This window comes from Lynx canadensis, chromosome F1 (assembly GCF_007474595.2).
Source record: "Lynx canadensis isolate LIC74 chromosome F1, mLynCan4.pri.v2, whole genome shotgun sequence".
Taxonomy (NCBI): domain Eukaryota; kingdom Metazoa; phylum Chordata; class Mammalia; order Carnivora; family Felidae; genus Lynx; species Lynx canadensis.
This window is the reverse complement of record NC_044319.2, coordinates 34,940,987-34,956,850: the sequence shown is the minus strand read 5'-3', so window position 1 is coordinate 34,956,850 and position 15,864 is coordinate 34,940,987. Positions and strand designations below refer to the sequence as shown.

Here is a 15,864-nt window from a genome sequence, read left to right as displayed (position 1 = left end):
ACCCCAGTCTAACGGGCCCCGCTCGCAGGCCCCGCCTCCAGCCGCCTGCCGGCCCCGCCCACACTGACTGGAAGTCCCGGCACTTCCGCCCAAGCACCGCCCAGGCCACGCCCCCGCGCCTGGGCGAATGACACCTGGGTACTGGGGGAATTGTTGCGTGTGGTCCGGACTCGGGAGGGTCCCTGCTCTGCGGACTCTCGGGTTCCCACAGATATCCAGGAGGATGATGGCGTCCTGCGCGCGGCGCCCTTGCCGTCCCCGCCTCCCCGAGAGGCGCCTTTCTTGGCGCGTGGTCGGGATTCTTTTGGTAGCCCCAGTGCTTCTGCTCTCTCTAAACTCTGGTAAGAGCCTGGAGAGGGTGTGTCCCCTGGCTGCAAGGGAGAGCGGGTCCAAGGCCCAAGGCCCCGGACCTTTACTTTCCTAACTTTCTGATCCTTGTTTCACTATTGATCTGGTTGCAGTCACATCGATATAAGCAGAGACTGCATTACTCACTGTGAGACCCCCAATGCCATGCGCACAGTGGCCGTCAAGAAATTGTTGCTAAAATCTATTGGGAGTGGCAGACACCAAGCATACTACTAATAAATATGTTGTAGCGCAGAAGTGCTCTGGAGGAAAGGAGCTTGAGTCCCTGACAGCATTTAACTGGAGGCAGGAACAGTTTTCTCTTTAAACAGGCCATGCTCTGCCACTGTGGGGCTTCTGTACTTGCTATTCCCTTAGACTTGGAGCATCCACCCCCGGCCCCTTGTGCCTAAGGCTCCTTCTTGTCCTTCACACTCAGCTGAGATGTTGCCCCCTCGGAAGGCCCCTCTCTGACCACCCCGTCTCAGGTGGACCCACACACTCCACCTCAAATCCCCCGACCGGGAGTCACCCTTGCAAAACTGTGTCTTCTGCTCTCCCCACTAGAATGCAGAAAGCTCCTCTGTCTTGTCACACTTGTGGTTCCAGATGCCCATTTTCTGCGTCAGCATCAACACTCTTGTATACACATTAAGTACCAGAAAATGAAATAAAGGATTCAGGTGAGGCTTACAGTACCGGAGGAAGGTTCTTTAAAGCATCGTGCTTAGGATGGCTTATCCGTGGTGCCTAAGCTAAGGCAGGGGCGCCTGTCAGAGGGGCTCTGTCTTCCACTGTTTATGTAGAGTCTGCAGTGCTCACAATAGTCTTGCTTGATACTGATCATCAAACAGTTCATTTCTGTGTGGGGAGAGTGGAGTGGAGAGGGGCCAGTGGTGGTAAAAAGAAAACAAAAAGAAGTTTTTAAAAAGGATCAAGGTTAGATTAGCCTTATAGCTAAAAGTGGAAGGAGACTCTGAATGTCATTTGGAATAGAGGAAAGAGACAAATGAAATGAACAGAGTGCAACATGGAAGGGAATAAAACTTAAAAACGAAGAAAAGGGAAATCAAGGCCAAGTGTAAGGTTCAAAGGTAAAATCATGGGGTGCCTGGGTGGCCCAATCGGTTGAGTGTCCAACTTTAGCTCAGGTCATGATCTTACGATTCGTGAGTTTGAGTCCTGTGTCGGGCTCTGTGCTGATGGCTCGGAGCCTGGAGCCTGCTTCAGATTCTGTGTCTCCCTGACTCCCTGCCCCTCCCCTATTTGCACTCTGTCTCTCAAAAATAAAGATTAAAAAAAAATTTTTTTTAAAGGTAAAATCAGGACAGGTATGAAATTAGGGAAAGTACAAATGAGCCTTCATTATGTTGGGCAGGGAAACAGTGGGAAGGGCGTACACGGTTCAGTTTTGATGCCTCTCATCCCCTCAGGAGAAGGTGTGTAGGCAGACAGTGTTGTGCCCGGAAGCCCACCACCTCAGAGGGAGTTAGTTGCCAGCTGCACGAGATGGCAGAAGGGAACATTTGTCCAGTTTCGGGACCAGTCTCATTCTTCCCCAAAGGGTCTGCTGGTTTTGTACAAAACCCACTATCTCCTGTTGTGGGTTATATCGTTAGGTCTTTTCTTTCTCTCTAATTAAAGAAGCCAAGATCTGTAAGTGCTTACATGCTACTTTCTTAGTTTCTTTACTCTACATATTGTAATACCCGGAGGACAGTCCTTCTGGTCAGTTGCTAGGTTACAGAATACTGGGAGATAGGCAACAGAAGAAATGACATGGCCAGATCTTTCTCCAGTGCTTCAAGCTTAAAGATGGTTAGTTTCAGTGTTTTCAATGTCAGATGCCTGACAGCGTATTCTTCCCCATGGTGTTCTGTTTGACACCAGTGGTCCTTTGAGTGCCATGTTGTTTTGCCTCGCTACTCTGAGAGACATGCTGTGCTTGGTGTTATGGCTGCATGGATGAATGGAGCCAGCCATGGGAACTGTTAAACAAAAAACTTGTGATAGTGACTTGAGAGGTCCATGCAAAGGACGGTGCAAGGGAAGGGGAAGGGGCCCTGCCTCCCCGGGGAAGTGGAAAACGCTTGCTGGAGGAACAGTTGAGTGGATTCAGTGTAAGGAGACAAGAGTTGAACAGGGCTTGCGGGTGAGCAGGTAGGAAGGGTGTTCAGAGCAGAGGGAACAGTGTGATCAGAGGCTTAGTGATGTGACATGGCTTAGGGCATCCATGGACTGTGGAGCTACCCGGTGTGGAAGCAGGAGGACACAGAGGCAAGAGAAAGGCAGAGGACTGGATCACAGAGCAGATCACTGTGAAAGCAACAGGATAGTCAAGAATGAACAATCACCACCATTAAAATTCAGACATGACGTTAGCATCTGTCCTTTTAGGGCACCTTGAGCCCTTTTGTTTGACTTGGCACATGGCAAATCTAAACCAGAGTTACTTTAATTTCTCTAGACTCAGTAGAAGATCATTTCTTGAGGACCACGTTGTAGATTGTTGGTGTAAGTGCGGGAGGGTTTCAGACAAATGTGGTGGGAAGAAGTGTTGGCAGTGGAACCATGGTGCCTCGCTGCTGGAATATTTTTGGGGGTAATTTACTTAATCCCCTTGCCTCAGTTTGCTCATCTTATGGGGTGGGGTGGGGAGAGGGTGGATAGAACCCAACTCATTGGATGTGTATGAAGATTGTTAGTCAAAATGCTCTTAAAATAATGGTTGCACAAGTAGTGTTGAATGTTTGCAATTTCTAAAATTATTAGTGTCACCACTGTTGTTTGAGAAAACAGGATACGGAATCCTTCGTTACTGTACTTTGGGAGAAAACAAAATCCCCAGTGTTTGGAGTTCACCTTCTGTAATGTCAAAATACTGTTTCTAATAATAGCAGTAAGGGAGAAAGCGTTCATAATAAAACAGGAAAGCATAGATAGATTGACATGAAAGAAATTAAATACTCTGACAAGGGGAAATAGTTGTCGTTAAACCGAAGGAAAAAGTTTGAAGACAGGCATAAAACAGCAGAGAAAAAAAAAAAACCTATAATTTGCCGCTATCTCTGGAAGAAGTTAGCGGAGCAGAAAAGAATTTGAGTTTTGATCTGAGAGCGTATGGAACTGATGACAGTGCTCATTCAGCTCTGGCACTTGGCATTGGAAGTGCAGTGATGAATCACACATGGTCCTCAGAAGGTGACCGTCTCATAGGGAGTATGAACAATAAAGACTAACACTTTGAAGTGTTCTCTGGAAGAGGTAAATGGGACATCATGAGGATACCTAACCCAGTTTTTCAATGAGAGATGTCAAGAGCCATAAGGAGTGGCATCTCAGCGGAAGCTGAGGGATGAGTGGGCGGGAGGGGTTGGAATCTCTGGTCGAAAAGTTAAATGATGCATGGGAGGTCTGGAGTGCTGGTGGCATTCAGAAATGCTAGTGGCAACGTAGATAAGACAGGGTGGTGATTTGAGCTCAAAGGAAAGGCAGAATTAGAGAGATGGAACAGGAATTTCAGTTGTGAAAACCCTCTATCTTGTTTGCTGGGCATACGTGAGGCTGAAGAGTCAAGAGGCCACACTCTGCCTTCATAATGTTATTTGAGATAGCTTGACACTTTCCAAGTGGAGCGTGTGGGGATTGAACCAAAGACAAGTTCATCTGCCTGATATGCAGCAAAGCCCAGCACAAAGCTATCGGATATGCAGCGAGGAAAGTTTATTTGAGAGGCAACCCAAGGAGGGGATGGGAGAACAAGCCCCAAAGCCCCCTCTCTGAGGGAGGCAAGAACAAGTTTGGTTTTTTTTTTTTTTAATAATCATAGGGTTGGGATTATACACATATTGATAAAACAGTGGGGAAACTTACAACTAATCATGAGGAGAGGTAGAGCATGTGCATTCAGTGACCGTAAGCATATATCCCACGTTCCCTTTGGGGTGGATACTTAGCATCAGAAGGAGGCAAAATTTAGCACCCCGGCCTCATGCAGTTATCTTAGGACAAGGAGAAGGGGTTATGGGTCTGCTCTGAGAGCCAGTATAACCTGGATTGGGTCTTGGACTCCTTATCTTGGGTAAGGAATGTATGGCCTTGCTTGTTCATCCATTGACCTTGAAACCAGGCTGCTGCAGAAAAATCTTCTGAGTTTTTTTAGTAGGGTCTGAAAAGAAACAGTAGCTGCTCAGGGAGAAACAGTTCTCTGGAAGAAAAAAAAAAAGGTTTAAGCTTTCTGCTAGTTTCAACCTCATTAAGCCGATGGGGTACAGTTTCAGGCAGGCAACTGAATATATGCAGTAGGCTCCCTGGCTAGAGATAGAGTATCTCCCTGGCAGACCAGGATATGGGAGGCAGGTCTTCTCAGTGCTAATGAAGTCATGAGAGTATGCACACTCACCCCCAGAAGGATCTACAGAATGAAGTAACAAGAGTTCCTACAGTAACCCGTCGGGAACATCACATCACTTCTCTGCCTAATTAGATATAATTAGGCAGAGAAGGAAAGGTAGCCAGAGGACAAGCTGAAAACCAGGGTGGTTTGCTATCCTGGAAACCAAGGAGAGAGCTTTTTGGGCAGGAGACAGCTAAGAGTCATCAATGGCTACACATGTTATACACAGGGTAACTGACATCACTGAGGAAGAAACTGTTAAGATGAATTTACCAAGAAGAGAGCCACCTAATGACTTTGAATAATTTAAGTGATTTTTATAGACTCAGAAGGGAGTGGAAAGTGAGATTACAATTGACAGGGGTAGATGCCACAGTCTGTGTTTTAAGGAAGCAAAGAAAACTAGGTTGTGTAGACGCACGAGATGTAGCGGGTAGGTCAGGTTTCACTGAGATTACAGTTTTGGTCAGAGACCATGATTTTCTGAAGGTAGCGTTTTGGGTGGAGCTGTGGGTGGGTGCTGCTGTCTGGGAGTTATTTTAATTGTTGCAAGGTTAGGGAGTGCTTGCACGATTGTTTCAAGTGTAGAGGTGAACAGTTGTCTTGATCCATAGTAGAGCACTATTTCACTTTCCTGAAACTCCTTTGGAACATTGGGGAATTTTCTGTATACTGCCTATGGTATTATATAATGGCATCTATTGTTGAAGTATAGCATTGCCAGGTAATAGTAATTACATGTAAATTATCTAGAACAAACTAAGCCAAGATTCTCTTTTTCTGGAGCTGGAAATATTTAGTTTCAAAATCCCCATAGGAAAAAAATTCTGAGCAATAGAAGAAGTCTGATTATAAGAGGTATAAAGCTTGTAATCAATCAACTGGTTGCCAAACTAAATTATAAACTCTGCATGTTGTTGAAAGCATGTCTTTTATAGTGCATGTTAGGAGGAAGAAATACTTCAACTTAGTTGAATAAGTTAAACAATCCAATTGATTATTTCTTTTTCCATACAGATCACTGTCTATGAAAGTCATATTTGGAATTCTATCTTCTTTATCTGCTTTCAAGATAGTTACTGAAATTGAATGCATAAAACAGGAATACTTGTATAATTTAATCAGGGGTATGCTGCTACTTAATCTTTTTCTTGGTGGTTCCAGGATTTCTAATGATGTTATATATTTGTATCTACAATGGAATTATGTAGCATTTTTAGCTTTTTTTTTTTTCTATTGTAAAATGACTCAGGGTATTCAGTGCATGTAATGTCATTAATACAACTCTATATTAGTCCTCTTTTTAAACAATGCTTTTAATTACTATGATTTTTTGTTTGCTTTTTGCTTTTGTTCTAATTTGGACAGTTGATTGAGGAACATTCACTTATCTTGGTCAGCAGAGTGGAAATGTTAAAAACAAAACAAAACAAAACATATTGCCAGTAGGTGGATTTGAGGACATGATGTAAAGGAAATGTTGGACGGTGTTTATAGATACAATTTTAGAATTTAGGAATATGGTGTAAAAGGAGAGTAATATTTCACTTGAGTAGAGTTCTCTTGACCAGTCTCTTAATCTGAAGTAAGATGGAGATCCAGGGAGTAAGAAAGAAAAGTTTCTTCAGGGATCAAAGTAGATCTATCTCCCTTGTCCTTAGGTTCTCACCCTTACAGGAGAGGCCTCCATGTTCTTTTAGCCCTTTAGGACTTTACTGGATGTGTCTCCATCATGTTATTTTACGTAATTGTTCTGACAGATCTGTTTGGTTTTCAAGCTCATGGTTAATTAAAAAGGAAGAGGAGTTGCTGAAGTAAAAATGACACTATTCTAGGGGGAAAAAATCTCCCCTCCACTCCCCTCAAAATTCTAAAAGCATAGCAACATCGTAGCTTTTCTGTAAGTGGATATTGGATAAACAGCCCAGATAGCTACCTCAGGGAGTTTCTGAAGGAATGTGTGATCCACTGATCAGTAGAGGAAGATGAACTTTTATTTGACATAATGCCCTAAAACGCAACATTTTTTTTTCCATCTAGGGCTATTCAGAGTAGTAAATTTTGATATTTAAGTGACATCTTTTCACTTATGAAAAGCTCAGTTCACTAACATGAAATGAAGCCTTATATTTTGAAAGACTTTAATGCATGTTTATTTTGAGCTATGAAATATGTAATGCTTATTTAATAATCACTTGTTACTATAGCATTTCTTAAGCATCCACTGGGTACAGAGTATACTAGAAAAAGAAGATGTAAGTTGCCTGACCTCTAGGAACTCTCCTTCTGAGAGAGACTGAACCTGAAGTGACAGGTTATCATTAGTTTGCTTCAGATCATGGGAGAGTAATCAGAGCAGGGTGCTATATGCTGTAGAAGGCTTCTTAGAGGAGGAGCGAGGTTTTTTTTTTTTAACTTTTTTTTTAACGTTTATTTATTTTTGAGACAGAGAGAGACAGAGCATGAACGGGGGAGGGTCGGAGAGAAAGAGAGGAAGGCACAGAATCTGAAACAGGCTCCAGGCTCTGAGCTGTCAGCACAGAGCCCGACGCGGGGCTTGAACTCACAAACCGTGAGATCATGACCTGAGCCGAAGTCGGCCGCTTAACCGACTGAGCCACCCAGGCGCCCCAAGGAAGAGCGAGTTTTGAAATGAATTTAGATAAAAGTGGGGAAGGTTGCCTATCTGTATATATTTTAAGAATATGAACATTAATTTTGTCTTTTCAGTTTTATTGTTGAATGTAAATTCAGCTTGTTCCCCATCAAATCAAAAGCTAATAGGCGGTTATTTAACGCAAACAAGGCACACATCTTACATACTCCCACTAAGTGGGCAAAAGCATGGAAGAATCATTAAAATCTTGCAAAGATCTTTCCCTTTTTTATTCTATTACCTACCTGCTGCCAGACCAGAGCCTTGGCTGGTGAAAGAGATAAATACTTCATTTTCATATTCTCGTTGTCTTACTACTAGATGCCTGTGGTGAACCACCAAAATTCGAAACTATGAAGCTCAAGGGTAAACCTAAAAAATATTATGAGGTTGGAGAGAAAATATATTATGAGTGTCTTCCAGGACGCATTACTGTGTTTCCCGTCATGGCTTATTGTGAGCAGAATCACTCGTGGTTCCCTCTCCAAGAAGCTTGTATGAGTAAGTAAACAAAACAACGTATATGTATATATATTGTTTTCTCTAGAGATTTTTACAAATATTAGGGTCCATTTTCCACTACCGCAATTTTTCTCATGTGAAAAATTAGTTTCAGATAGCAATATTTTTTCCAGAATTTGATAAATCTCCAGGGGATCTTTTTCTTGGCAATAATTGTTTACCTGGTTGAGTGTGAATTTTTAAGTTTGCATAACAGCTAGGTATAGAAAATAATATTGTGTTAGTTGCAGAGAGTCGTGCAGAATTTTGACCTTGATTTAAATCTGTTCTGAAATTGGCATTAAAGTTTTTTTTCAATCTTATTTCAGAAAAAGAATGCGATAGGCTATCACTTCAACATGGTGAAGTTGTTGCCCCAAATAAAACCTTTTCGTTTGATCACGAAGCTCACTTTTATTGTGATGAGGGGTAAGTTGCTCCTTAGAGAAAATCAGCTGAATGTCACTAATTCCATTTTTGTTTTGTTTCGCAAGCGTTCCCATAAAGTTTATTTCATTATTTTGTATGTGACAACTCACATTTATAGCCAAACAACTCTTGGGCTTTTTATGGAGACTGAAAAGATGCATAATTAATTCAAGGAAATTTATATTGAAGTGAAGCAAAATTGTCTAATACTATACCTAATAAGTTTATTGTAAGCACCAAAAATGTAGTAATCATGGTGACTTTATTCTTGACAAAGTATATCCTATTTAAAATGCCAACTCTCAGGTTTGAAGGAGGACGTACAGAAATGTTGTGTTCTTAAAGTCCTCTATTTCTTTCTTCACTTACATTGTCTGCTTGTTCTATCCATTATTGTGAATCGGGTAGTGAGGCTTCCAACTACTGTTGTAGAAATGCCTATTATGTAGAAATGTGTATTGTTTTGTCCAATTCTGTCAGTTTTTGCTTCAGATGTTTTGACGGTCTGCATCAGGTGGCATAAATGTTTACAATTGTGACATCTTCTTGTTGCATGAACCCTTATTAATTAGTAACATATAATATCCTTTGTCTCTGGTAACCTTTTTTAATTTAAAGTCTACTTGGTGTGATATTAGTATAGCCAACCATACTCTCTTTTGGTTACTATTTGCTGAAATATCTTATTTAGTCCATTTACTTTCAACCTGTTTTCATCTTTGGATCTCAAGTGAGTCTCTTATACATAGCATATGGTGGGATCATGTGTTTTTATCTATTCTACCAATCTCTGTCTTTTGATTGGAGAGCTTTAATCCACTTAAGTTTGAAGTAATTACTGATAAGGAGAGGAATTACTTCTGTCATTGTGCTATTTGTTTTCAGTATGCCTTACAGCTTGTTTTGGCCCTCATCTCCTGAATTACTGTCTTTGTTTATTTGACTTTTTCTGGTAAACTGTTCTTATTCCTTTCTCATTTCCTTTTGTCTATATCCTATGGCTGTTTTTTTGTGGTTACCATGGAGATTACATTTAACATCCTAAAGTTAAAACATTCTAATTTGAATTTATACCAGTTTAACTTCATAACATACAAAAACTTTTATCCTTTATAACTCCATCCCCACCCCATTTGGTTGTTTATTACACAAAAGTACATCTTTATACATCATGTGTGCCATAACATAAACTAATAGTTCTTATAAATTAGTCCTTTCAGTTATGTAGAAAACAAGATTTGGTGTTAAAAACAAAGTTACGGTGGGGCGCCTGGGTGGCGCAGTCGGTTAAGCGTCCGACTTCAGCCAGGTCACGATCTCGCGGTCCGTGAGTTCGAGCCCCGCGTCGGGCTCTGGGCTGATGGCTCAGAGCCTGGAGCCTGTTTCCGATTCTGTGTCTCCCTCTCTCTCTGCCCCTCCCCCGTTCATGCTCTGTCTCTCTCTGTCCCAAAAAAATAAATAAAAACCATTGAAAAAAAAATTTAAAAAAATAAAAAAAAAAACAAAGTTACAGTAATACTATGTTTTACACTGATTGTTTCTTTTTTTTCTTTTAAATGCACTAGTCTCTTAAGTTATAAAGAAAATAAAAATTGCAATTATAAGCCATTGTTACAATAATACAAGCTGTAATAATTTCCCATGTATTTACCTTTAGTGTGATATTTATCTCTCCTTATGGCTCAAAGATACTTTCTAGTATTCCTTCATTTCATCTTGCAGGACTCCCTTGAGAATTTATTTCTTGCAGGGAATGTCTAGTGGTCACTAACTCCTTCAGCTTTTGTGTATCTATGAAGTCTTAGTTTCTCCTTCACTTTTTTTTTTTCAGAAATACACATTTAACCTTTATTTTTTTTTAATATGAAATTTATTGTGAAATTGGTTTTTATACAATACCCAGTACTCTTCCCAACATCCCCTTCACTTTTGAAAGACAACTTTGCTGGATAGAGGATTCTTGGTTGACAGTTTTTTTTCTTCTAGCACTTTTTGAGTATATTGTCCCACTGTCTTCTGGCCACCAAAGCTTCTGATAAGAAATCTGCTGATAGTCTTAAGGATCCCTTGTATGATGACTCACTTCTGTCGTCCTTCTTTTGAAGATTCTCTCTTTGTCTTTGTCTTTTGAAAGTTTGAGTGTTATGTGTCTTAGTTACTCTTTGAGTTCACTGTATCTGGAGGTTTTTGAGCTTCTTGGATGTTTATATTTATGTCTCTTTTTCTTTAATTTTATTTATTTATTTTGAGAGACAGAGAGAGAGAGAGAGAGAGAGAATATGTGTGCTAGAACAGGGGATGGGCAATAAGAAAGAGAATCCCAAGGGTTTCATGCTGTCAGCCCAGAGCCCGACATAGGGCTCAATCCCATGAACCATGAGATCATGACCTGAGCCAAAATCAAGAGTCGGAGGTTTAACTGACTGAGCCACCCAGGCGCCCCCAATATATTCATGTCTTTCATTAAATTTGGGAAGTTGTCGGCCATCACTTATTCAGATGTTCTCTCTGCCTCTGTCTCTCTTCTCCTTCTGAGACTCCCACAATATGTATGTTGGTCCACTTGATGGTGTCCCACGGGTCCCATATGTTCTGCCCACTTTTCTTCACTCTTTTTTCTTTCTTTTCCTCAGACTCAATAATTCCCATTGTTCTGTCTCCATGTCCACTAGTTTCTCCTGCTGCTCAAATCTGCATTCAATTCCTCTAGTGAATTTTTCATATCCCAGTTATTTTAATGTTCCAGAATTTATTTTTTACTTCTTTTTAGGGTTTCTGTCACCCCATTGACATCTCCATTTTGATCATGCATGATTTTCTTGACTTTCTCCAGTTCTTCCTTAGTTTTTTGAGCATGTAAAAATAGTTATTTTGAAGTCTTTGTCTAGTAAATCTGCCATCAGGTCTTTTGGGGGAACAGTTTTCGTTTATTTATTTTTTTCTTTTCAGTGTTCCAAACTCTGTTTCTTTGTATATCTTGTGATTTTTTGTGGAATACTGGACATTTGAATCTAATAATGTGGGCACTCTGTAAACCAGATTCTTCCCTTTCCCCAGGGCCAGTTGTTTTATGTTATTGTTCATGTGTTTTTTTGTTTTGTTTTGTTTTTGAATGTTGTACAATATCTCTGTTGAAGACCAGCCTGAAATTTAAACTGAAGGCCTTCTCAGTCTTTTCTCAGCCTTTCCCTGGCCATGCACATTCACTTTTTAACTTTATTCACATATTAAGATGTTTCTGAATAATCTTTAATGTCTGGCTCCTGAGAGGGGAAAAATGAAAAATGATATGGGGATCAAAGAGCACTGGCTGTTTAAATACCCTGGAAGTCACTTCAGCCAATTAGGAAGGGGCTTAAAAGAGTTAGGAGTTGACTACATCTCTGTGACCAGAACCAGGATTCAGTGATAAGAGCACAGATCCCTGCTATTCAGAGGACGGGGCCCTTTTTGTCCACCCTTGATCCCCCAAACTGCTTCCAAGCTGCTCCAGGAAGATGTGCACAGCTGCCTGCTGGGGGTGAGGGATGGGTACCTGACACTGTGCTAAGATGAAATCGACTGAAATCAATGGAGTTTACCTGTCCAAGTCTTTCCTGGGAAGTTGCAAGCCATCAACAGACTCCAGAGTTCCACAGTAGTCACCCTTGACAGATTCTGCCATTGCAGTTGTTGCCCAGTTGGGGAGACAGGTTCCTGGCACTTCCCACTCTGCCATTTTCCTGGAATTCTCCCCCAAAGACTCTAATATAGAGAAAAGGCAACCGCATCCATGTATAGACATTTTCACTGACTACTTTTTTCACTTGATCAAGAAAACATACTGGAATATCCAGTCAGTAGTTTTAGAGAGAGAGCCTGCTAGGCAGTTTGAGGGATGCCAAAAGTTTAAGACCTATTCTTTCCTCCAAGAAGTTATAGCCTTGTTGAGAAACACAATGTATACAGAGAGGTGTCAAAGCAAAATAATTAATGAGAAGTAGCAAATAAATAAACTTATTCATGATTGTTACAAAAAAGTCGAGCAGAAGAGAGTACTGTGAATTTAAATCATGGGAGAAAATTTCATTATGTAGTATTCCTGAGCTATTCCCAGAAAAATATTCTTACCTAAAAGTATTAAAGGGGCTGAAAACTACCCAGCACTCACTATGTACCAGATGCTAACTCATCTAATCCTTAAAACAATCCCATGGAATGTTTACTATTATCCCCTTTTCATAGATGAGGAATCTGAGCAAGAGAAACATGAAAGGACTTGCCTGGGCTCAAACAGAAAGTGAGTCATGGAACTGGGACTCAGATCCAGGCAGGCAAGCTCTAGGGCCTAATGTCTCTACTCAGTTGCTTTTACTGAGAAGAATGGAGTGAGCACAGACATAGAAATGGATGTGTAATGTGGTTGCTGGAGGTGACAGAGAGACCAGACTGACAGGTACGACAGAGTTATTTCAAAATCTTCTGGCTTTTGGTCAGTGAGCATTCACCTGTGGAAACTCTATTTCATTAAGTGCAGATATGGTTAGCGCTTTCACGGTATAATGTTGTTTAAGAAACTTCTCCCTCAGACTACTGTAGTGCAGAAACGCAACAGTATTGAAATTTTCATTATTATGCACATCTTGTTAACTAATAGAGAAAACAGTAAGTTTTTCTTTTCTCATTTAGTTATTACTTAGTTGGGCAACAAGTTATAGTTTGTAACCTTCGTGGAAATGACGTGTATTGGAGTGATAACCCCCCACAATGTAAAAGTAAGTAAATTTTCAGTTTAGAATTTAGACTAGCAAGCCTCAGTCTTTTTTGACCTCATATCCCCTTTAAGCTTTTAAATTGTCAAAGATCCCAAAGAGATTTTTTTTTATGTGGGCTGTGTTTATTGATATTCATTATATTGGAAGAAAAACTGAGAAGTTTGGAAAATAATTATATATTCATTCCTGTTTAAGAACAGTAAGCTCAGGGGCACCTGGGTGGCGCAGTCGGTTGAGTGTCCGACTTCAGCCAGGTCACGATCTCACGGTCTGTGGGTTCGAGCCCCGCGTCGGGCTCTGGGCTGATGGCTCAGAGCCTGGAGCCTGCTTCCGATTCTGTGTCTCCCTCTCTCTCTGCCCCTCCCCCGTTCATGCTCTGTCTCTCTCTGTCCCAAAAATAAATAAACGTTGAAAAAAAAAAATTAAAAAAAAAAAAAAAGAACAGTAAGCTCAATACATGTTAATGTATGTAGCATATTTTTATGAAAAATAATTTTCTGAAACAAAGGCTGAAAATAATGCCTTTTTTTTTTTTACATTTTTGCAAATCTCTTTAATATCTGGCTTACAGAAGGACGTCTGGATTCAGTCTGTTGTGAAAGCTCACAATTTGTAGCTTGGAAAATTTCACTGTACATTCATAAGGATGTAAAGAAAGACAATATCTTGGTATTATTGTGAATCACCCATTTAGCAAATGGATATATTTAAATATTATAAAGAATTTCTCAAATAGCAGTGAATTTTATTTTTAATCACAAGCATTTTTTCTCATTACATTTTCAGTAATGAGACTAGAACGAAACTTAGCATGGCCTTCTAAAGTAATAATAGGTCTTTCATAGAGGTATTTGAGAAAAAGAGTTTTGTTCTGAAAGTTCATTTGTTTATGGCTTGAATTGGGGATAGTAATACATTTTCTCATAGAAGCCTAAATAAACAGCTTATAGAAATCATGTTAATGAATTTACTGAAGGCAGTTCATAGGACTTTACAATGCTATCTTGACACTTTTCCTTTGGCCCTGTCTTGACTCTTTGTATTTCTTTTTTAAGAGATTTACTGTCAACCGCCTGCAAAAATAAATAACGGAAAATACAGCAATAGCCACAGAACTATATTTGAATATAATGAATTAATAACTTACAGTTGTAATCCTTCACAAGGATCAGACGAATTTTCACTTGTTGGAGACAGCAAACTTATTTGTGTTGGGAATAACAAGTGGAGTAGTGACCCTCCTCAGTGTAAAGGTAATGATGTTTCCATTTATTTCCTTCTTCATTTGATAATTATAAGTTTGGAAACAGTTTGTAAATGAAATTATCTGTAAGTAAGGAAAACAGTCATATGTGCTTCCTCTCCCTGTTAAATTGACTCCCAACATAGATTAATATAGAGAAAGTCAAATCAGTTTTACAGAGCTACCCACCCCCCATTTCACACGTTCTCAGAATTCTAGTTCACACATTGTGAACCACTGCGTATATGGCATGAGTTAGGAATTTTTGGCTTGAAAGAACTCAAAAATTCAACATATACTGTCTTAAAAATAAGAAATCTTTTCTTATACTACAAGATGTCTGAGATTTCTGGCTGGACAGTAAATTATAAAAGACTAACCCTCTCACAGCCAAGATTGATAAGCTCTGTACAAAACATATTTAAAAAACGGGATCGCCTGGGTGGCTCAGTCGGTTGAGCGCCGACTTCAGCTCAGGTCATGATGTCACGGTCCGTGGGTTCGAGCCCTGCATCAGACTATGTGCTGACAGCTCAGAGCCTGGAGACTGCTTTGGATTCTGTGTCTCCCTCTCTCTCTGCCCCTCCCCCACTCATGCTCTGTCTCCCTCTGTCTCAAAAATAAACATTAAAAAAATTAAAATAAATAAAATAAAAAACAATGATTAAGACACTGGAGAACGATCAAAAGCGGGGGGTCACTGGAGAGGATTTGACTCTTGGAAGAAAGGGACCACTGAATAATAGCAAAATATTTACTGTTTTCGAGTGCACATGGAGCATTCTCTAAAATGAGCAAGATAATTTTTAACAAATTTCAAAAAATTGATATGATTCCAAGTACCTTACCTGATTACAGTGGAATGAATGTAGAAATCAAAACAGGTTAATAACCTAGAAATCTTCAAATATTTGAAAATTATGCAAGATACTACTAACCAACCCATGAATCAAAGAAGAATTCATAAGGCAATTTAGAAAGTGTTTTGAATTGAATAAATTGGATAAAAAGGAAAATACAGCATATCAAAATATCAAAAACATTGCTTGGAGGAAAATTTATGACATGAAATACTTAATGTTAGAAAAAAAGAAAAGTCTCAATAACCTGTGCTTCTAAAAAAGAACAAATTAAGCTCTAAACAAGGAGACAGAAAGAGAGAATATCTTTAGAAATAAATCAGTGAAATTGAAAAAAGAAAATTACTGAAACCAGCACCTGGTTTGGGGGGAAAACCAATAAAGTAGATAAAGTTATAGCCAGACTGAAAGAAAAAAAAGAAGATACTTATTATTAACATCAAAAATGAAAAAAAAACCCCAAATATCCTACAGATGTTTAAGGGATAATAGGGGAATATTATGCAAACAAATTTGTGTTTATAAATTTGACAACATATGTATGAAATTGACAAATTCCTTCAAAGACACAAAATACCAACCCAAACTTATTCAAAGATGTACATAAGATGAATAATTGTCTCCTTCTTCTCCTCCCCCTCTTCCTCCTCCTCCTTTTGCTTTTTTAAGTAAGTTCT

The 15,864-nt window shown here is 39.8% G+C and overlaps 1 protein-coding gene and 1 long non-coding RNA gene across 15 annotated transcripts in view; one reads left to right on the top strand and one right to left on the bottom strand.

Moving 5' to 3' along the window:
* Positions 1–4,049: 4,049 nt before the first annotated feature.
* The window catches only part of LOC115504762, a 57,529-nt gene continuing 45,714 nt past the window's right edge, over positions 4,050–15,864 (bottom strand). For all 13 annotated transcript variants that reach the window (XR_003965795.2, XR_003965796.2, XR_003965799.2 and 10 more), the window contains 3 exons: positions 14,232–14,411; positions 7,646–7,772; positions 4,050–4,555 (listed from right to left, as the gene is read on the bottom strand). This is a non-coding gene — a long non-coding RNA (uncharacterized LOC115504762). The remainder of the gene's footprint in view (positions 4,556–7,645; positions 7,773–14,231; positions 14,412–15,864) is intronic.
* The window catches only part of LOC115504761 (membrane cofactor protein-like), a 30,874-nt gene continuing 22,739 nt past the window's right edge, over positions 7,730–15,864 (top strand). Inside the window, exons 1-4 of one of the 2 annotated variants that reach the window (XM_030301892.1) lie at positions 7,730–7,901; positions 8,231–8,330; positions 12,999–13,084; positions 14,140–14,337. In XM_030301892.1, the coding sequence (XP_030157752.1) occupies positions 7,754–7,901; positions 8,231–8,330; positions 12,999–13,084; positions 14,140–14,337 (532 nt within the window). In that variant the 5' untranslated portion in view covers positions 7,730–7,753. The remainder of the gene's footprint in view (positions 7,902–8,230; positions 8,331–12,998; positions 13,085–14,139; positions 14,338–15,864) is intronic. The other variant, XM_030301893.1, reaches the window with a different exon arrangement.